Raw genomic sequence first — 22,670 nt, 5'->3', positions numbered from 1 at the left:
AGGGGGGGGGGGGGTGAGGGAGAGAAATATGGAGCAAGACTTCAACAAAAACGGATGAGAATCAATAATTATACAAACAACTTTGGTCCTTGAGCATGTTCTACACTGAAGATTTACACAAAGACACCTCTTACTTGTTCATTATTTGCAAGAGTGGTTTTTTTAAGCTCAGCTAGAGCATCAGCAAGTTGCTTCTTCACTTTCTCATTTTCCAGTCGAGCATTATGAAGATCTGCCATGGTTTTATCGCGCACATTTACTGCATCACTGAGTTCTTTGGACATCAACAAAGCTTCCTGCCTACTTGCTTGAATCTGATCCTCAGCTTTCCGAAGCTGTTCCTTTAAGATGCTTGCCTCTTCCTGGAAAGGAGAAATAAAGAACCAGGGGAACTGATTGTTAAATACAGCTAGGGAGTCCTGCTACCTTTAAATGAAAAGGTATACTAATGTAAATGCTACCACTATTAGATTTATTTAATTCTATTTTATCCTGCCCTCCTGGCAAATGGACTCAGGGCGGGTTACAAGGTCACACAATCTCAATAATAGTTAGATCAGGGGTGTCAAACTCATTTCTTATGAGGGCCGGATTTGACATAAATTGGACTTTTGTCGGACTGGGCCATGTGTCTCATAAAATGTAATGCCAGGTAACAGATATAAACTTTGTAAAGGACACAGGAAAACACAATTAAATATATTATAGCAGCTATTCTATTGGGGGCTAATATTTCTCTGCAAAATTGCAGTTCCTTGAGTTTGCTGAACTCTATGTTTTAACTGTGGTTAGTCCCAAACCTCCCCCCTCCCCAAAATATAGAATACAAATATAAATCATCTGAGCCAAGACCCAAGGGAAGAACATGAAACGGCTGAGCACCACAAGTTTCTTCCACCCCCCACCCCCGGTCTACTCAAGTGTGGCAGTGGCTCTCCAGGGTCTCGGGGGGGGGGGGGTTACAGGGTGGTTTGAGATAATTTTGGGTGTCCTCTTCAGCACTTGTTCTGCTATTATTCCATTGGATTTCCACATTAGGAGGGTGTGTGTGTTAAAACTAATATTTCTCTGCAAAACTGGAGTCCCTTGAGTTTGCAGAACTCTATATTTTAACCCTGGCTGGTCCCAAACCTTCCCCCCCCCTTAAAATGTGCCTGCCTAAACTGGAAAGGTGGTGGTGGGGAATAGTGGGATTTCGCAAAGCCAGTTTTAAAAAAGCCCCCCCCCCCCCCCCCAGCTCCTACCTGTGAGGAGGACTATGGAGGCTTGGAGTGGTGGCTGGGAAGTCCGGCAGACTCACCCTCTGCTTCCTGCCCTGAGCTCTCTGCTCAGAGGCAGTCCCACCCTGAGATCTTTATACTCCCACACAGCCCAAGATAGGAACAATGAGGTTGGGCAGGGGAGGGGGGAGAGAAGAGAGCCCCATTCCCAGGCCGGATTAAAGGCCTGAGCGGGCTGGGCTGCAGGTTTGACACCCCTGAATTAGATAATTAAGACTATTTAAAACAATAATAAAAACAGCAATCAAGCTTCGTATTACTATGCTCAGTTTAGGCTAATCATAAAACCAGCGATTTCAGTAAGGGAGGCCAGAGATGGATTTTGGATGTCTGCTGCCTCAACTGAAAGCCTGGCGGAACAGCTCTGTTTCACAGGCCCTGTGGAATTGTAGCAAACCCCGTAGGGCCCTGATCTCAAGTGGGAGCTTGTTCCACCAGGCTGGGGCCAGGGCAGAAAAAGCCCTGGCCCTGGTTGAGGCTAGTCAGACATCCTTGGAGTCGGGGACAACCAGTAAATGTTGATCAGTTTAGCACAATGCTCTGTGGGGCACATATGGGAAGAGGCGATCCGTAAGATATGCAGGTCCCTGGTCATATAGGGCTTTAAATGTTACACTAGAACCTTGAACTGTCAGCATATGTGCAACTGCATTCTGCATCAGCTGCAGTTTCCAGGTCAAGTTCAAGGGCAGCCCCGCGTAAAACGAGTTATAGTCTGGAAGTGACCATTGCGTGGGTCACAGTAGCTAAGTCCCAGGGGGTGAGATAGGGAACCAGTTGCCTGACCAGCCTGACCAGATGTGTTCAATAGGCGGAGGTGTTGAAGACCTATGGGGGGGGGGAATATCACAAGTTACTGAACATCTGCTTTTATTTCAACTCCCACCACATAAATGTGAAAATAAAGCAGATTTGTGTAAGCCACACTTTGTATCTTTTACACAGGTTTTTAATTTTCCAATTTTATTTTAAAGAATTTAAAAGTGTGTCAAAGTACTCAGCAGTGTAAGAACAATACCGTGGGATTTTGAATACTCAGAGCAATCAAAGGTATTAATCAATCTTAAATTACAGTTAAAACAATTACCTTGTTTGATGAAGTAAGCAAGAAAGCTCTCTTTAACTTTTCTTTTTCGGCCACACACAGCTGTAACCTGCCAATCTCTTCTTTATAATAAGCTATCAGGTTCTCTTTGTTTCCATCCAAATTCTTTAGTGTCTGGACTTCTGAAGCTAGTTTGGTGTTTTCAATTTCTGTGTTTTTCAAATGTATCTGCAATGATAAATCCCTTGCAATGATACAACTGGCTTGCTTGTTCTCACTGAAGATTTCACATCAATCTCTTAATGTCTTATCCGAACAAACTCAAGAAACAGGTAACAAAGAGTGAGAAATCTTATTTGTTCATAATGCACACCACCACAAAGCTCTAATGATTCTATTCTTCATAATGATTTCCCTAAGACTGACCAAAAATTTTAACTGCTCACTTAAAGGGTAACACAAGACCAAGAAACAGGAATCACATGCCCATGGATAAGATCAACAACATGACTGTATGAACCACTGGTCAACTGCCAGGTATTTGCTATTCGTGTCTGAAGTGACACCATGGGTGAATAGGACCCAGCAATTCAGATCAAACATGCAAAAAACACATTGCTGAACAAGTTCACAGTATAATGAATAAACAATGAAGATACTGCTTTAATTGTTGTTTTGTTTCAACAGCTGAATAACATCAAGAGACCAAAGTCTCAGCACAAGCAGGACGAACTTTCCCAGGCTTGACTGTCCGTTTCGACTTTGCGTCTGTATCAAACGTCCTAACAGAAATAAAACAATTTGATAATAAGGGAAGCCAACTCTAGAGGAAGTCCATTTACACAGTTTTACACTGTGTAATTCTTTAGTGTAAAACTGTGTAAATGGACTTCCTCTAGAGTTGGCTTCCCTTATTATCAAATTGTTTTATTTCTGTTAGGACGTTTGATAAAGACGCAAAGTCGAAACGGACAGTCAAGCCTGGGAAAGTTCGTCCTGCTTGTGCTGAGACTTTGGTCTCTTGATGTTATTCAGCTGTTGAAACAAAACAACAATTAAAGCAGTATCTTCATTGTTTATTCATTATACTGTGAACTTGTTCAGCAATGTGTTTTTTGCATGTTTGAAGTGACACCATGACACACATAAAGCGACATATTACCTTTCTAAAAACTCCCTCTCAAAGCATCTGATTAGAGCCTTCTGAGTACAAACCCAGACACAGTTAAAGGACCATTAGCTCCCCTCTGAGCCTGCCCATTATTTATGGAAGCCCGGGCTCCACACACTCTCACTTAGTTAAGTAGCGTGGGTGGCTATGAGGGACCTTCTGATGTTACAACCAAACCTAATGAGTTTTCAGCACCAGGTAAAGATACTTTTTTTTTTTTGCCTAACCAAGGCCTTTTGTGGATTTCATCCTTTGCTTATGATTCATCATAGTTGCTTGTACTGTTTTCCTTTTGGCTTTAATGACTTTTTGCTGGCAGGGTTTTTAATCACATCCCTTTCAACTAGAGTATTTGTATTATCTCTGTTTTATGGCCCTTTAATGTAATTTGTCAGCTTTGCAAACTTTTGCTAAGCAATTCTGTCTGGCTGTTTATTATATTGTTTTGTTATTGGACCACATACTGTGCAGGTGAGAACATAAATTATTTTAAATAATCTTTTAAAATTATTTTAAAAGCCCTGTATCTAAAGCCTGTGACCAAGCAACAGAATATGAGAAAGTTACTATTTCCAGTACGAGTGTTACTTTATAAAAGGAAAAATCTAGGATTTTAGTATTCTCCTGTTTCAAACTGTGCAGTCTTGAACTGAGGTACGGGGGGGGGGGGGGCTTTCCTGAATACAGCCAGAAAGAGACTCACACTTTTTTACACAAGACTTTTTTCTCCATGAACATACAAGAAGACCATAACATTTACTTGTGTATAGCACCAAGTATAATGATTTCAGTCAGATCAGTTTTGCCACATGCACACTCATCAGGAAGTGTAAACACAGCAATCTTTAAACAATCCTGAGAGTCACAGCTGCTTCTGCCATTGAGAGAAATGGGATATAATAAGTCATCAAGGCCTCCCATCAGAAGCTTCCTTATCAGAGTAGTGAACAGATGGGCTGGGATCCAGGGCTTTTGTTTTTCAGTCTGTTTTTTCATGACTTGTGATGCTTAGTCATTACAGGAGGCCTACAAGGTTTGTGGTCAACACAAACTAGGCTTCAGATATTGCCTCTACATCTTTGGGCAGTGTGGGATGAGGTCAAAGGACAGACAGGCAACAGTTCGTGGGTACAATTAGTAACCTGTTCGATTCAGGAAGTCCTGTACTAGTACAGTATTGTGCTGGAATAAATACAGCAGATATTTGTAAGAAAATGAAGTAGTAGTTCTTATAGCTGTTCTTAGAGTAGAAAATGTAAGACTAGCAGAACCATTTGCCATTAGTATGTCATGGAATGGAAGATAAGACTTACATGAGAAATTAGGGATGTTACCAGCCCCATCTTCCATCCACAGGCATATGAAGGATTTCACCATATGCATAACACTTAAGTGTATTGGTACTTTAATACATATTTTATTGGAGTGTCTTCTTTATATCAGCCTTAGAAATAGGTTTTTCGTCTTTGTCTCATCACAAACTAGTTTTACTTCTTTTATCTGACAGATTCCCTAACCTTACCCTTGCTATTGCGAGATTTGTCCATTGGTTTACTGTTGTGTCCAGATGATGCTACTTAAGAGAAGGGGTTTTGACTGCTCAAGACTTTTAGTCAAGGAGCTTTAATCAGACTAAAGTAAAGAAAATGAATACTTAAGTGTAAATACACAAAGAGGTGAGGGAAATACTCTATGGTGAATTCAAACTTCATGTTGTTTTAGAGAGAAATGTAGGAATGCTAATTTTGAATGATACAGGCTGATACGTTACCTTGTAGAGTTCCTTCTCATCCTTCTCTGTCTTTAGCTGGCATTCAAGCTGTTCCTTTTCAAGGACTACTTTCTTGAGTTTATCTTTTAGGCTACAGGAAATAACACATTCAATTATTTCATTTTGTTCCACTCTGACTGGAAAATAAAGCATTATTTTAAATGTATACCTGTCTAACTCTGTTTCTTTTGCAATTGCTTTCTGAGTAACAGTCATGATGTCTTCTTCAAGTTGGACAACTTTTGAAGTAGCTTCCTCGTATTTTTTCTTGAATTCTTCATTTTCAGTTTTAAGAGTTTCTACAGTTTTAAAATTATGCTTCCATAAAAAAAGAGAGAAGGAGAAGTGCATGTTTCATGAACAATACTTTTAGGATGTTTACATTTACAAGCATCTAACTAACGTCAAACACATTTTACAGCAAAATTTCCTCCAAAGTGGCAAGATGTGAAAGTAATCTCTGATGAGGTGGGAGCATAAGCAATTTGAACCTGGACTGAAAGGCAACCACAAATGAGTTATCATTGAACTCTAGGTAGGTGTTAAGCAATTGGAAGCTCAAATTCTTTGAGGAGACTCAGCGTCAACAGGTATGTGTATATCATATACATGTTTGTGGGGAAGAGGGATTATGTTTTGTGTGAAGCAATAGTTTTAGTGTGATTAAATCCTGGCTGTTCACTTACAAGCCCTGACCTAGATTGCCCAGGCTAGCCCGATCTTGTCAGATCTCAGAAGCTAAGTGAGGTCGGTCCTGGCTAGTATTTGGATGAGAGGTGAACAAGGAATACCAGGGTCGTAACTCGGAATCAAGCAACGGCAAACCACCTCTAAACATCTCTTGCCTTGAAGACCTTACAGGGTCACCATAAGTCAGCTGTGACTTGAAGGCAAAAAAAAGTCACAATGATTGAAAGAGAATAATTCTGTCATTTAATTCTGAGGGATAGTTGTAACAAGAATATTTTTATTGCTATGGCATTTATAAGGAACAAGCACAAAATGCTAAAAGCCTCCCTTTCTTGACTCTGAAATCCTAACACAGAATAACTCCTCTTCTTGGAAGGAAATATGTGAACCAAACTGCTACAAATGTGTACAATTAGGACCACCATCAGCCAAGTTGGAGGCTTCGCTTACTTCCCTGAAACAATGACTAGCAATGAAGAAAACAGGAAAACTCCAAACCACTTCAAAATATGGAAACAAATACAATTGAACTCAAGTGACCCCTTATCTTTGATCACCGCTTTTATTCAGGAATTCTCAAAATGAGGCAACCAAGTTTAGATACTCGTCTTACAAGTAATTTTCACAAATGTAAATAAAAATTGTCTTGTACAGGCTTACAGTTTAGGAAACACACAACCCAATGCACACTGCAGCTACTCAAACACAAGCATTCATATTAATAATTCTGCTCAGCCATTTAAATAATGTAAACAGAATCCTCTTTATACAGACTCATTCTCTACACTAACAGAGTAGTCAGTGAAAATGAAATTCCTATATAAGAGGGTACTTTTTAAAGATTAGTTAACATGTTTGACAAAAGGCCCAAATTAAATTTTCTATTTTAGTCTAAACTGTGCTTCTGTTACTGCTGGATAATTCCCTTAATATCAGCAAAAATATTCTCCATGTCATTCCCTGGACAAAGGAACTATAAATAAACAAGCAACTGAAGCCAACTCAAACATATATCCTTTATGAATGAAGCTGCAGTGAAGTGATCTTAATACATTTGTTCTTATGCCTCTTCAAAACTAGAACAGCAAAGAACAGAACTCCAAAAACCCTACTAATTTTTAAAGACCCACTGAAAGAAACAAAATGCACTAAATCAACAAATCTACCAGTGCTCCACTTTATACCTGTATTAATACACACAATAATGTTTAAAGGATCTTAAAGGCATACTAAAGAAAGAGATTTACAGCAGACTTAAGTTAGGTATTTATGAGAGCAATTAAGAATTGTCACCACTGAAACATTTCATTCTGACCCAGTACACTAATATTATTTTGTCACGAGAGGGAGACAAATTACTACATAAGCCTACAAATGGCAAGCTCTCAAACCAGCCTGGCAGTGTGTTACTTACCATATTAGAGCATATCCGGCATAGGTTTAATATAAGTTTGCACTAAGAATTGAACACACTGAGAATAGGCAAGTCGGTTGTAATTGAGATCTATGATATAACTTAATTAGACCTACGTAAAAGGAAGTTTAAGCGTTTGTCAAGTCATTACCTTCTTAAAAAAAGGAATCAGGGCCCCTTTGATCAATGCAAACTGAGACAGTTGATAATCTCACTTCACACATTCACCCAAACCACATTTCTAGCAAGGGAAGTGCCCCCACTGCAGCTCATATACCTTCAGCAGCAGCTAACAATACTTCACTGCACTAGCCTTGTCACATTGTTGTGGTATTTGTGGTGATACTAGTTCTTCCCTGAGCTCTCAGCTGGGAAGGAGACTACCCATTTGCCTGCTCTGGGAAGAGTTGCTATCACAACAAAGAATAAGAAAACCAGCTAGTGCAGCAAGGTACTGCTGCCAAATAAAGTGCAGAAAGACAAACAACAGCCTTCAGACAGTATCATCTGTGCCATCTACTAGCAGAAGGAAGTCTTCTGCAGACTAACCTTTTGCTGTGCTTCATATTGATCACATCTTTCCTTTTCACGGGTAAGTTCTTTCTCCAGTCTTTCAACTTGATCTCTGAGTTGCAAAGTTTCCTTTTCAAGTGAAGTAGTTATCTTTAGCAGTTCTTCTTTTTCTTTCATAGTTTTTTCAATTTTGAACTAGAATTACAAAAGCCAGCATTACCTGGTCATTTACCATTGCACTGCAATACCATTGCAACACTACAAACTAATCTTCATTACTTCCCATTTGCTGCATCATATGCACAAAAATAAAAAAGCAAAGCTGATGAAATACCTACTCTATTTTTGCATCTTTACTTCTATTCTGAAATTCTAGACTAAGCTGGTATTCTACCCAAGGGTCATTTCCTGCAGGAGCGCACAGGAGCAGAGCTTCGGCAGTAAAGAGCCCAGGAGGCGGGCACATGCAACAAGCCCCACCCCCTGCTCCCAGCAGCCCTCAGTCAGACCAAGAAGCAGCCAGGTAAGCTGCAGAGCCCCCCCTCGGCTCCCCGGTCCAAAACAGTCCAGTGGCACCTTTAAGACCGGGTTTTATTCAGATACAAGCTCTCCCTCCTCTGCGAGGACAGATCTGCACATTCCCCCAATAGCTAGCAATTCAAAACAGTCCAGTGGAGCCTGAGCAGTAGGTGTCACCATCTGACACACTTCCGGTGATGTCAGGGGGTGTGGCATATGCAAATAAGTTATGCTAATGAGTTATGCTAATGAGGTCCTGCACCTCTTTTTCTACGAAATGACCCCTGATTCTACCACAGATTAATAGCAGGTGTAGGTCTTACAGGTACCACTTGACTCAAAATTTGTTTATAGAAATTTAAGTTTTTGTAAGTTTTTCTTACTGTATTTCAAATACAAGAAACAGTCAGTATTCTACAAATGATCACAGGATACTTCAGAGACAGCAAAAATGCAATGTAAAAACATAGCATTTTGCAGAAAAATAATACACTACATTTTGTATGTTTAGGTATATACAAATATTAGTTTTCCAAATCAAACCTCAAGTAGTCCAGCTTTTGTAGTCACCACCAACATATCAGAATTCCCTTCATCTTCCATAGTTAACAGTTCTTCAACAGGAGAAGATGTTCGAAATTGAAAAGGGGTGCTTGCTCCACGGATCTCACCCTTATGTGTCACATAACAGAACTGGTAAAATTCACCATCATCATTTGGAAGATAGTATCCTGACCAATAAATATATAAATAAGCATTTAAAGAATGCATACTTTATTTATTGTGATAGTAGCTTAAACTAAAAAGTATTCAAATTAAGCAACATGAACATGGTACAAATATATCACAGAGTTTTATTGTCCAGTATCTTCCAAAAGGCAAGGCTCAATGAAAAGCATAAGTTACTACACATTTGTAATGCTAAAGACTTAGCATTTTTACTAGTCTTACATTTTATACCCGTGCACATTTTTAAAAAGTCAGGAACAGCGTTACACAGTTGTCGCAAAGCAAAACAGAAAGGAACATATTGTTTATGGCCAAAATAGTCTGCAGAATTATCACTTTAGGCCAGTCTTAAAACTCTGTTACATGAGTATATTATACCATATAGTTCTCCTCATGTCAGCAGGACATCTAACGTTAGCAATAGGCCCAACCTCTGAGACCAGGCAGGAGGACAAGAGGCTTATCTCCATGACTTCCAAATGTCTTCCTGCCTTTGAAGTAGAAGATTCATACATCCTGCTTTTTAAAAAAAAAAATCACAAAAAATAGCTAGAGAATAGTGATCAGAACACTATCTCCTATCCTAGTATGTTCTGGGCCCTGTTCCAGGATTAGATCACAGAAATCTGAAATCTCCAGGGGGACAGGTGCCTTTTTCTAAAGGAATGCTACAAGGGTCTCCTCTCCTCTTCCTTTCCTTGAGATCTTCCAGCAGTGTATTTAGTACTCCGACTTCTTTGATAATGGGGAAAGGCTGTGGCTTAGTAGTAAAGCATCTACTTGGCATACAGAGGGTCCCAAGGTTGACTCCCCCGCTTCTTTGGTTAAAGAATCTGGCAGTAAGTGATGTGAAAAACCTCAGTCTGAGACTCTAGAGAGCCACCACCAGTTTGAGTGGACAATACTGCTATTGATGGGCCAAGGGCCTGATTTAGTATAACACAGCTTCATGTGTTTATGTATCTCACACAGATGGCCAAAAACATCAAAATCCAACATTATGCACTGCTTTTGCAATAACTTTTACCTTCTACCCAATATCCTACAGCATTTCTGCTCTACCAGCTGCTGCTCTATGACCTCCAAAGCATTTCTTACAGCAAAAACAGATGAGGATCCCATAGTCTGAGAATGCCCTACATAGAAGTTTCAGCACATCAGTCATGGCCTTGTACAGAAGGTGTCACCCCTGAATGCCCAAGATCCACACATGCATAACTGTCTAGAGAAGTGTGTGTGCAAATACCCGCTGTGCACACAGCCCCAGTTAGAACATCTCAACAAGCTGGTCTAAGCTATTCAGAATATTAAACCAAAGCTGCTGTGTGATCATAAACTGGAATAGAAAAGAAATATTTATAACCTGGGGGAAACTATATGTCCAGGAATGGGCATGACACCCTACCCCATTCCAGTAAATGCCCCTACTTAATATGGTGAAGACCCCCACAGAGAATGGCCCCAGGGCCATATGAACCATCCCAGAGTAGCAGGGACATGGGCCTCACAGTAGCCAGAAAGGGGTGCCTTTCCCATGGCTCAGCAGACTAATGAAGATCTGTCTGGAAGGTTTGGCTGTGTCAGTCATACCTCTACAGCCAGTTGGCCGGCATGAATGTTCAGGCAACAAGGGCCCAACCCACCCAAGGGGCAGAGACCAAGCCAGGGAGACCAGGCCGAGTGGCCCAAGCAACAGGGCTGCTCCTGTCTCAAAGCTGGGGCAGAGAGAGGGCAAGCAAGGACAAGCAGGGAGCACCCTGACAGGTGGAGGACCCAGGAGAGCACAACCTCTTTCCCCCCATTAGCTGAGGCCAGACTCCACCTCCAGCTGGGAACCAGGTAGGAATCATCCCTTTTCAACACCAGTATCCTGCTCAGCTGCACCAAGCCACCTTTCTACAGCCACCCTTCCCTGCAGCAGTCCAGAACTGTTCAAGCCTCTCCCACTGTATATATTTCTATAGTTTATAACTGAGCTAGATAGTTTTTGAAGTATTAAAATAAGTAGCTAATAACCAAAACTAGATAAGCAATCTATTTACCTTGAAAAGACAGCACACAGTTAACCGTCGATCCTTCCACATAATTTTCAGGCATAGGTGACCAAACAAATGTATAATAATCACGTGCCGTACTCCAGCCAACCTAGTGTTAAAAACAGCAAACTTTTAAGTCAGGACTAAGGATAGCTTTTTGTAAATAGTAAACTACAAGATCACTCCAGGTAACCCCAGGTTTAATGCCTAATTAGCCATCGTTGTACATGTTTATGAAAAAAAAAATTGTTCAGTGCCTCAAACATACAGTTGTTCTCCAATTTATCACTGGCAATGTACTAGCACCTACATTAGACTAAAACTGTCCGACCACAAGTCACACTGCACCAAAAGAAAAGCCTGCATTTTTAGGCTTAAATAATCTTAATTAAATTATATGGAGATAATAATCTTAATGAAATTATATTGATTTCTGGGTTACATATGTTTAGAAAGGAACTACAGCAAGCACCTACAGTTCTAATGGCTGATCATCCATCAAATTTGTTTGCACCAACTGTTCCAGTAAGAATAATAAGATGATTAATAATTGCATCCCCCAGAATAGATGTCAGTTATTACTATATCTTTAATGCTTATAGTCCTATCATATCCCCAAAAGCACCAGATAAAATCCTCCCAGAATTTACTATCCTGCCCTGAATTCCATGGAGAGGGACCATAAGATTGGTAGCACAGTTTTTATCCAGGTCCCATTATAATTTACTTCATTTATAGTTGGAGACTCAAGTGAAATTACAAAATTTAGCAAGGCAATAGGAACAGTATAACAAGAAATGCAAAAACAAGGATTACGGAAATTAGAAGACAAGGCAGTAAAAGCAAAAAATACATATAATAAACAGTGCCATGAACTACAGCCCTTATCCCTTTATTAAAGCATTGTCCTCAACAATTCCAGCCCTGTTCTCTTTATAAAAACGTCCATCTGAACAACTTCCTTTCATACATTATGTGGAATGACGGAGGTGTGGAAGCCTTTCTGACCTCCTCAGGCAGGCCATTCTGCAACATGGGAGCCAAAACAGAGAACGCTCAGGTACTGGCAGCTGCTGATCCTACCCATTTTAGGGTGGAATCCTCAGTAGACTTTCATCAGAAGAGTGCAGCAGCTGTAACAGTGGGCATACTGGAAGACTTGTTCCTTTAGTTGTGAGGGTTCTAGACCATGAAGGGCTTTATAGGTGATAAGCTGAACACGTGCAGCTGCCTTATATTGAATCAGACTCTTGGTCCATCAAAGTCTGTAGTGTCTACTCAGAGTGGCAGTGGCTCTCCAAGGTCTCAGGCAGAGGTCTTTCACATCACCTACCAGATCTTTTAACTGGAGATACCGGTGATTGAATCTGGGACCTTCTGCAAGCAGATGCTCTGAGCCACAGCCCCTCCGAAAATAAACTGAATCCGAGAACTAAACAGTAACCAATGGAGTGACTGCAGAACATGTGTTATATGCATACTTTGCCTGTTCACTAGCAGCTGGAGTTTCCAAGTGGCCTTTCAGGGCAGACCCATGTACAGTGCATTACAACTGTATAGCCTTGATGTTACTGTGGCATGGATCTACATGGCTTGATCATTTAAACATGACAGCAGAACTTGTCTGTGCATGCAACTTGGCATGTACCCAGAATCTCATTCTAACTGCATGACCATGGATGCAATCCATGCATAACATAAATTGCCTACCCTGTTTATAAATTTCAGATTTCCCAATGTGGACACCAGTTTAAATGAGATGCTGGAACATGCAATGTGAGGGGTAAATTCTTCTACATCACAAGCATCATATATAAATCAGACATTAGATAGCAGGCATTGGAAAACTGTTTGCTGTCGAGTCCAGTTTGTGGATCAGCGATGGCGGTCGTTCTCCCCGGACCTCGGGGGAGTGACTTGCACACCAGCGGTATGGAGAGGTGCTACCTCAAGTAGCACTCACACGGAGCCTTTGTGATAGGCTCCAGGCCATAGGGCTTTTGAGGGGCAGCCTCTTCGACGGCTAAATGCCGGAGAATTGAGGCTTCCCTCTGCCCTGACGGTTCTGCCGCTGTGTGGCCATTGGGCACAAGCTGATTCGACTGGGACAAGCACTGGAGATCGAGCAGAATATCAATTACTGTGAGCGAGGTCAGAGAAATGGCCGACAATGAACGTGAGTTCAAAATAAACGGAATATTTTAAAAGCTAACCCCCCCCCCCCCGTGGGGAAAGCGGAGCGCAAAGAGGGAGGCCTCTTATGCAAATAGACAGATAAGCGTAACGAAGAAGGCGGGGGGGGAAACAAGCAGAGATTTTGTTTCGAGAGACTTACTAGAGCGCTGACATTGAGGTGACAATTTTTCAAGTCCGTGAGAAGCGCCTTGGAATTGTTAACAATCATATAAAATGGCGGCCTCGCAAAGACAGTTTAAAGCGAAACCGGTGGGTAGTCAGAGCCCAAAACCGGAAGAGGGAGCAGACGTCAGGAAAATGTTACCGGATATGCTCAAGCCGGTGATGGAGCAACTCGATGGTATTAACCGGCAACTGACTTTGCTGAATCAAAACTTCGCATCCTAGCAGCTCCAACTGGCAGAAACAGCGAAGAAGGTGGAGCATACGACTGAGAGAATTAAAGAGATAGACACCACAAACAAGAAAATGAAGAAAAGAATGGGGGGAGTTGAAGCAAAACAAAACAAAACTTCCAAGAAAACCGTTTGTTACAGCTACAAATGGAAAAAGCCAACATGATTTTCAGATTCTATGGAGTTCCTGAACTGGCAAAGGAGGATATGAGGAAGCTGCTCAGCGAGATTATTGCTCCAGCAATAGGCTCAACAGCGGATGAAGTAGTAAAAGAGATGGAGACGGCTTATAGGGCATACTCCAATTATATTTAAAAAAATAACCTGCCTGGAGAAATTGTGGTCAGATTCTCAAGAAGACAGACCAGAGATGCTACTCCACTGAAAATGGGGAATATAAACATTAAAACTTTAAAATACATTCCATTTGAAATTCACCAAAAGAGGAAAAGCTATAAGGACACCCAGAGGGTGTCATCTTTAAAATCAACGACAAAAGAGAAAAGATTGACTCCATTTTTAATGCCAAAGAATTTGAGACACCAGTTGGGATTGGAGGAAGAATCCAAAGATGAAGAATCGAAATCAAGTGACTCCGCTACCTCTGGAACGGATGAGGACTCTGCTGTAGAAACGGGTGCAGGCGCAACAAAAGTTACATATGATTTCAGAGACAGAAAACCGAAGTAAAGGCAGAAGGACTCGGAAAATTGCCTTTTGAAGCAAATAACAAGAAGATGCTCAGAAAGTTCTCTCACAACAACTAACATACTAACATTGAAGCCAAGACAAACGAGAACTCTACAAGTATATTCTTGTACTAATACTTTTATTAATAACACTTAGATTAACACGGATATGATCTCCTCCTCTTGGGTTTTTAGTGTAGTGTGGTTAGCTATCCTTATCCTTAGATGTAATCCCCTTCCCTTATATTTTCCTTGTAGTTTTGTAGTCTGATAAAAAATTATAAAAAATATCCCTCCGGATGCTGCCAGACACAATAGACAATACAGAGAAAGGTGGGACCAATAGTCTCAGAGTAAAGCAACTTCATATGTCCATCTAGCCCTTTTCCCACTGTGGTTAAAAAACTGCTGCAACAAGCTGACAAATATGTGCACTTTCTGCACGTGTACAAACCAATTCTGTTTGTGACTCAGTGTGCACCTTCCAAGTTTTGCTGCTGGTAAAAAGTCTTTCCTTAAAAAGCCATTCTTCCAATATGCTCATTTCTGAATAGACTAGCTTGCTGAAAGCCATCTCCACACCATTGTTTGGAGTCTATGTGGTACATATTTCCACAAGTGTATTTACTAGCAAAGGGGAACAGCACGCTGCAGTGATTCCTCACAACAAAATCTACCCATGAGATTCACTTCCATTGTATCGAGCAGCAGTCTTGAAGTACCCATTGATATTGGGCCATCTCACAAAGAGGTAACTTGCAAGTAATTCCTAGGTTTATCCGTGTCATGTGCTGACAGCACCATACACTAGGAGAGGAAGGAAGGAAGTTATTTACACAAGTGCTACACAGCAACTGTTTCCTGTTGGTACAGACTACATCAAGTTATGCCATTTGGAAGCTCCCTATTTTCACTTCCCTTTCCATTTTAAGACTTACTACTATAAATACCAGATCTAAAAGATGTACCAATGGTCATTTCATATGAACACTGCCTTCTCCACAGGCACTTGGCTCTTTTTGGCAGGGGTCAGAAGGTAACAGTTCCCAACCCTGAAATTTGGGCCTGGCAGGCTGAGACATCCATGACTAACTGGGCACTCAGATTGCACTCCTCTCTTTTTTCCTCATCAGGTTCTAAAGCACCTAGGGCATGGAGAGACTTTTTTCAATCAAGAAAATAGCGGGGAAATTAGAACTCCTTCTCCCCAGAGCCCCAGCAGAAATCCGTATCGGGCCCCCACCACAGCTACTTTTTAAGGCAAAAAATACATTGGGGAACTCCAATGCCAGGTGTAGTTTGTTCCAAACCCCAAGAAACAGGCACCTCAGAACTCCATCTGGAAAAGGGATTTCTTTGATAGGCATGTATGACATATTTTATATCCAGGTGAGTAGCCGTATTGGTCTGAAGCAGCAGAACAGAGTTTGAGTCCAGTGGCACCTTTAAGACAGCAAAGCAAAACTTCTTCAACCACTACATATTGGGGAGGGTGTTAAGAGCCCTTCTAGGCAACTAACCCCCCTACCTATATGTTTCACTGCATCTGAAGTAGTGTGCATGCACACAAAATCTTACACCTTGAATAAAACTCTGTTGGTCTTAAATGTGCCACTGTACTCAAACTTTGTTATATTATTTTATATTATTACATTTGATGGATTTACATTTTTACCACACCCTTCCTCCAAGGGGTTCACTCAGTTTTGTATGTACTTCTCCCCTATTTTATCCCACCAATCCTATGAGGTAAGTTAGGCTGAATGCAATGGGCCAAGGTCATTATAAGAGCTTTATGGCAGAATGGGGATTTGAGCCCACATCTCCAGAGTCTAGTTCAATGCTAACTGCTATAGCACTTATTGAGCTTGATTAGCCTGAAGTCCACTGGTAAGTTGCACAGCTGACACTAAAAATAAAGCAGCACCTTAAGAACTAATTTCTATTCTAGCATAAGCTTTGGTAACTAAAGTCTGCTTCATCAGTACCCAATGTTCAAGCACTGCAAGTGGCAGGAACTAGTTGCAAATCAAGAGGCAAGACATTTTAGTACTATATTCCATTAGCGGCTATTAGCCTAACTGGATCAAACTGCTGCACCTGCCGAGCTCAGCAGGAGAGACAAATACTGCTGTGCCAAGGCTAATATTAAGCCTCTAGAGAGGCTTAGAATTGTACGTACCCATGCTTTGCCCTTGCCATTCTTCTCTTTCTGTCACTGACCCTGTTGAATCTCGCAAATCTTGTGCAACCTTCATGCATATCTCACGGTTGTCAGAGCAAAACAGGCAATCAGCTTCTTCTACAATAATGATATTGCCCTTAGTGCACCAATACTACCACATGTTTAGGGATTTGACAGTCTCATAGAACAGTGCATACTGTATTAAAGAGGTTATGTAAAAGAGTCATTAGGGAAACTGGAATCCATGTTCCTTACATCCTAAGTAAAGATGATTGGGGTGGCTGGCCTGATGAAGGAAGAGCTACAGATTCCTTAACCCAAAGTTTTAAAAAAATGCTCGAGTACAAAGCTTTTTATGATATAAACCAGCTTCTTTTAAACAGTTAAATGTTAGATCCCTTTTAAATGAAAACCAAACACTAGCACATGGCCAGATGCCTGGAGGATAAAGGAACTAATGGATTAGAATGAGGACAAATCCACAAAAGCAGGCAATTAAGACCATTCAGAGAGCAGACCATTAAGAAAGAAGCAGCAGATATGAAGGAACAGTAGAAGTGCGAAAAAGTATGGGCAGGAAATCTTCAAAAGAAATAGAAAACAACAGAATAGCAGAAAGAGATTTAAACTGCTGGGAGGAGGGCTGATGTGAAAACAAATGTCTCCTCTGATCACCAATAAAGTAGCAAAAAGCTTATATTGGATCATTTTAAGGCATTTAATAGTATCTGATAAATCTGCTCAGGAGAAATACATATGATCTCCTCAGAAACCACCACCCACCAACCTCAAGTTGCTTTAAATCCAAAGGAGATCACCATTAGTCTTTCAGGACCTTTAGGGAACCACATGATTAAAGCAATATAAAAATGAATGCCTTGGAAAGCAGTTAGGACATACTCAATAAAATGGGGAAGTCTTATGAAAGGGTACCTGGTCAAAGACAGGTGACCTAATTATTAAATTATTAGATTTTTCATATAGTGACCTTCTTCCATTATTTGCTCTCTTTTTTTAAGGATTCATTTCTGTTACAGAAATAATGGCTGCTACATTTTCACAATGAATTTTTTTTTACATTTTGTATTGCTTTTATTCTAAAAACTACACAGAAATCATAAGGAAAGGGTATCTACAAACTATGGGAGAAAGTAAAGATAACCACTAAAAACCCAAGAAGCGGTGGTCATATAATGCTTACAACAATTTTTTAACATGTTAGTATTGTAACAGTGCTATATCAATGAAAGAGATTAGTAAAGTATATCCATGGCAGTTAACTATATAAAGAACATCCGAGAATCTATTAAGTATGGATTAAGTTCAGCTTCTAGAAATAAAAGTTAATGCTTGTCTTTCTTCTTTCTGAGATCATAGTCTCGATTGGCTTTAGGAGTTTTGGGGGGCGCCGCCCCTAATTCCGAGTCATATTCTTCAGTAGATGATGATAAGATTTCACCCTGGCTTCTCTGTTCGTTATCTTCTTTGTTTGCATTGTTGTCCTCTTGAGGCTTTAATGGCTTTTCTGGTTTTTGTAACTGCTCCAAAAAGGCCTTAGCTTTTGTGACAGAGTCAATCCTTTCTTATCATTGTATTTGAAGAAGATGCCTTCTGGTATAATCCATTTGTAGGGGATGGATGACTTTTGTAGAAATAAGACCAAGTCTTTATATTTTCTCCTCTTCTTTCTTATTTCAAAGAGAATGTCTTTTAATACTTAGATTTCTTCACTTCCGGCGGTGCGGCGCTGCGCAACGGGCGCGTCCCTTGGGAGCTCCCAGGGCAGCCCGACTCGCGTGTGCTTCTACGGAGCCCCCCGAGGTTCGAGGTGGCCCCGCTTGGTCTCCTGGAGGGAGACCAAGAGCATGAGGCTTGACCGGCCCCCCCGTTTCCCTGGCAAGGACGGGGGGTGACCGGTTTGCCCCGAAGCAGGAGCGTCACCGAGAATGGGAACATGGACGCCATGTTCCCGTCAAGCAGCGACCAGCCGTGCTTTTAAACCACTTTCTTTTTGGTGATTATAAGTTTATTTCCATGCTGCCACGCCACCCCGAGGGACATTACGCGATCCTACAGAAGTGCAAGACGGGACCAAATACCCCCTTTTTTCCCCGATGGTTTCTTCCCCCTCCGGCAAAAGAGAAGCGGCCGATAAACCATTCTGGGCAACGAATGAAGAGAGGACTGGGGTAAGGAAAAATGCCTGTGAGTTCTACTATAAGCTATTAATACTGTGACCAAAAAGTGGAAGAAGTGTTAGAAGGTGTACTGTTTAATTACTTAATTGCATGCACGCGGAGAAACCGGAAGTGAACTTTTTAGAAAATGGAGACGACCTCTGTGTCCAAGATAATACAGGACTCAATAATACAAGAGCTTAGATCCGATAACTTCCAAAAAGCCTTTCAAAAAGCCTTGCAAGCGGAATTAAACAAAACACTTAATCAAATGTGGGACAATATTTTGGAGAAGAGTTTGCAATGCCCCCCCACTAAGGAGGAAAACGTGTCAGAGCAGACTAAAGAATCGCGAGAGCGAAACGAGCTGCAGCGAATCAAACAGGAGGGAGAGCAACAATGTATCCCAAACAAAGCTAAAAAGAAAAAGACGCTGGAACCGGATCTTTTCCTCGCTCCTTTTTTCTGTACACCTTTTCTTTTATTAATTACAAAGCCGTTAGGAATATAAACAGAATGGGGAGATTTATGAATGAATTGATTTGGTTGCCAGTTACTAAATATACAAGTTATGAAGTAGAAGACTATGAATTCCATCATAATTTTTTTTTCTTTTCTTTTTTATTAATTGTTGAAGTCAGGCCTTAAGATAAAGACATAGGATGACACCGAAGTTAAGAGGGAATCTCCATGATATGAAAATCTGAACAGCAGATAATTATGATTTATGAATTATATATGAATTATATATGTTTATTTAACTGAATGAAAGGTAATTTAGTTTTTTGTTTTTCTTAAGAGCACAATTAAATATATGTGGCAAAGGTGATTTGGAATGAGGGGGGTGGCCGCAGATGTATGCCTTGAAAGGTTTATTGGTGTTAATGAGTTTCTTAAGGTAATGTTTGACTAATTGTGAAACGGAATGAAATAATGGAGATTATTGTGGGTGAAGGGTATTGGTTAATGTCTGTATGTGTATGTTCTTTAATGTTGGTGTAGAAAACCAATAAAAAATTATAAAAAAAAAATACTTAGATTTCTCTGTCTTTGATTTTTAAGGTAGTTCCATTAGTCGCTTTAAGTATCTGGTCTGATATGCCTTTTGGAGAACTTCACATAAATTTTACCGGGCAGATTATTTTTTATATATATATTCTTAATATGTCCTGTAGGCCATATCAATCTTGCTTTGAAGAAAATCCGCTTCCAAATCTGCAACCGGTCCCAAGTCTTTTTAAGGTCTTCCCCTTTAATCTCTGGAACTCCTTGGAATCTCAAAACATAGTTTGACTTTTCCATTTGTAGCTGTAAAAGTTGAAGTTCATCGGAGATTCTCTTTTTTTCCACTTTGTCTACATGCTTTTGAAGCTTATTAGCTTTGGCATCAACTTCCTTAACTGCTGTTGCTGTTTGCTCTGTCTTCTGCTTAGTGTCTTCCATCTGGCTTTGTTGAGTTGCAAAATTCTGGTTCAAAGTTGTCAATTGGTCCAGCAGAGGTCACAATGCCACTGCTATCATACCAGGAAGGTCTGTAGCTACTTCCGGTCACGTGACTGGAGTGGCTGGGCTGCCGTTTCTTGAAGAAGATTTTATTTTCGGCACAACTCTCCTCCCTGCCATCTTTTAGTTGTTTACTTTTCAGAAAAGTTTCAAAAGTCTCTATTGTTTGAAAGTTTATGCCGTTTTCTCTCAAATGTTCTTTACATTAGTTTTTATTTGCTTATAGTCCTGACCCCCCCATAAAATGCACTGGAATCGGCTTTTGTTTAACCACGGAGTGAATCCTCCGCACCGCTTATCGGGGGGGGGGGGTATTTTCGCTTGGATGTTTATCCGGATGTTTTGCTTTAACAAGAAAGACTCACACTTTGTTGTAGATCATGCTGAGGTAAGGGTTTCGCTTGATCACTGTTTGCTTGTCCCAGTGTGCGCCCCTATCACCATTGCTGGATCCATGGCGGCGGGACTGTCGGAGCACAGAGGTCTCTCAGTCCCTCGGCAGCATGCCCTGGGAGCGGCACCTCTCACGCTCCATGGCTGAGGGCTCCCTGCAGGGGCCCCAGGCATGGTGCGGACAATTGCACCCCTTCCCATCCGCCGGGTCACGGATCGCGTCCCCGGAGCTCCAAAGCATTCAGGTCACCAAAAACCGGAAGCCTTCACAATGAAAATTTGATACACTCTAATATGGTGTCCAGCACAATCAATCTGAAACCAAGAATAGTCATATCCACCAACACCCAGTGCTCCCCATTTTATAGCTACAGAAGAAACTTTCATTCTATCGCACTAACTACTTCTAATTCAGGAGATAGCTGGGGTCCGAAATGTGCTCCCTTTTCTCCAGTTAAGTTCTTAAGCTATCCTGGGACATTGGAGTGTTCTTCAACTGGAAGCAGAATGTTGGATTTGGTATTTTATACCTTGATAGAGCATTTTAGATATAGAAGAAGCTGCTAGTTTAGATGGTTTTAAAAGGGGATTAGACAAGTTCTCGAAGGCTGGGTCTAGTAGCAATTACCTATGACCAGTAAATTGAACAGCGGTAACTTGGATGGGAGAAATGGGAAATTTTTAGCCTCCATACACTTCTTGCAGGCCTCTGGGGCATCTGGTTGGCCCCACAGGATACAGAGCGCTGGACTAGATGGACCTTCAATGCAGCAGGCTCTTATATAGTTTTGGAGGACAGGCAGATTTTTGTTTCACATGCAAGAGTTGTAGAAAAGAGCGAGAGTCCAGTAGCACCTTAAAGACTATCAAAAAGATAGAAATTTGGGTACAATAATAAAGTAAAATGGCCACATAACTATCTTTGTTCATAAAGTAGAAGAATGTCTCCACCACTTTATACCATCTCACAGGGGAGCACCTTCTACTTTTAATTTAAAACCAGTAGCAGAAAAAATAGGACTTACATTGGAACATGCTACAAGATTTCTTACCTTGAAAATACCAACCCAGTCCTTTTGATGGGGGCGTATATATGGAGTCAAAGTGTAATGGCATTCAAGGTGCACATTAGGAAGGTAACTTTTTTCTACATTTTGAAAGATTACGTGTGCAAAATTCGAAGTCTGCAGGGCACTGCTTGATGATGGAACTTCTTGAAAGGATGACATTGTTTATCTGTAAGATAACATTAAATTCCTGTTAGCTTGACCTCTAAAGACTAGAAAAGCAAAATAGCTCATCAGTGGAGTTCCTCTCATGTCAGTTTTAACTCTTCATCTAAATTCAACTAGTAGTGAATTTACAGGAAGGCTGCATACTCCAGATAATACTTGTATTGTCTGCATAAGAAGGTGACATCACTGAAGAGATACATTTTTTTTCTCAAAACAGGTACACAAAACACCGCTCTGACGAGCTTCCAATGCTACCATTTTGGGATACAATACAAGAAGCCCAGGAAACATAAATAAAGCCAAAATGAGGTTAACAAAGCTCAACAATTAGCTGTTGTAGATCTTACTCTGCACTGAACATACAACTGTAAGCTCATTTGAAGGGAAGTTGTTATGGTACCACTGGACTTCTGTTGAATTATGCTATGCTACCTTCAGCTTATCTATGGAGAATCACAGTGGCCTCCGTACATGTGGTGCGTCTTTAATGCATCCCTAGCTCTTTATTTAATCATGTGTTAAAAAACCAGGTACCGTCCTCACACTTTTCCCTTTGCTATATTCTGTAAGCATCAGGTGTTGTACCAGACCTAGTGCCATACTGTGGAGACAGCATCACAATGGAAATGCCTGGATTCATATCCCTATTCAGCTATGAAGCAACCTAAGTGGCCTTGGGTCAGTCATCTGACTGGATTGAACAACTCCCTTACACTGAGGACCCTTCCT

The 22,670-nt window shown here is 40.9% G+C and overlaps 1 protein-coding gene across 2 annotated transcripts in view; it reads right to left on the bottom strand.

Annotated features, from left to right (window-relative positions):
* The window catches only part of TAX1BP1 (Tax1 (human T-cell leukemia virus type I) binding protein 1), a 50,422-nt gene that overhangs the window by 21,442 nt on the left and 6,310 nt on the right, over positions 1-22,670 (bottom strand). For both annotated transcript variants that reach the window (XM_015405798.1, XM_015405797.1), the window contains exons 2-9: positions 21,759-21,942; positions 11,175-11,277; positions 8,947-9,134; positions 7,921-8,079; positions 5,437-5,585; positions 5,268-5,358; positions 2,368-2,553; positions 135-362 (exon numbers count right to left, since the gene is read on the bottom strand). In XM_015405798.1, coding sequence (XP_015261284.1) covers positions 135-362; positions 2,368-2,553; positions 5,268-5,358; positions 5,437-5,585; positions 7,921-8,079; positions 8,947-9,134; positions 11,175-11,277; positions 21,759-21,935 — 1,281 coding nt within the window. In that variant the 5' untranslated portion in view covers positions 21,936-21,942. The remainder of the gene's footprint in view (positions 1-134; positions 363-2,367; positions 2,554-5,267; positions 5,359-5,436; positions 5,586-7,920; positions 8,080-8,946; positions 9,135-11,174; positions 11,278-21,758; positions 21,943-22,670) is intronic.

Source organism: Gekko japonicus, unplaced genomic scaffold (assembly GCF_001447785.1).
Source record: "Gekko japonicus isolate JY-2015 unplaced genomic scaffold, Gekko_japonicus_V1.1 scaffold126, whole genome shotgun sequence".
NCBI classification, from domain to species: domain Eukaryota; kingdom Metazoa; phylum Chordata; class Lepidosauria; order Squamata; family Gekkonidae; genus Gekko; species Gekko japonicus.
The sequence above is the reverse complement of the archived record's forward strand: the minus strand, read 5'-3'. Positions and strand labels throughout refer to the sequence as shown.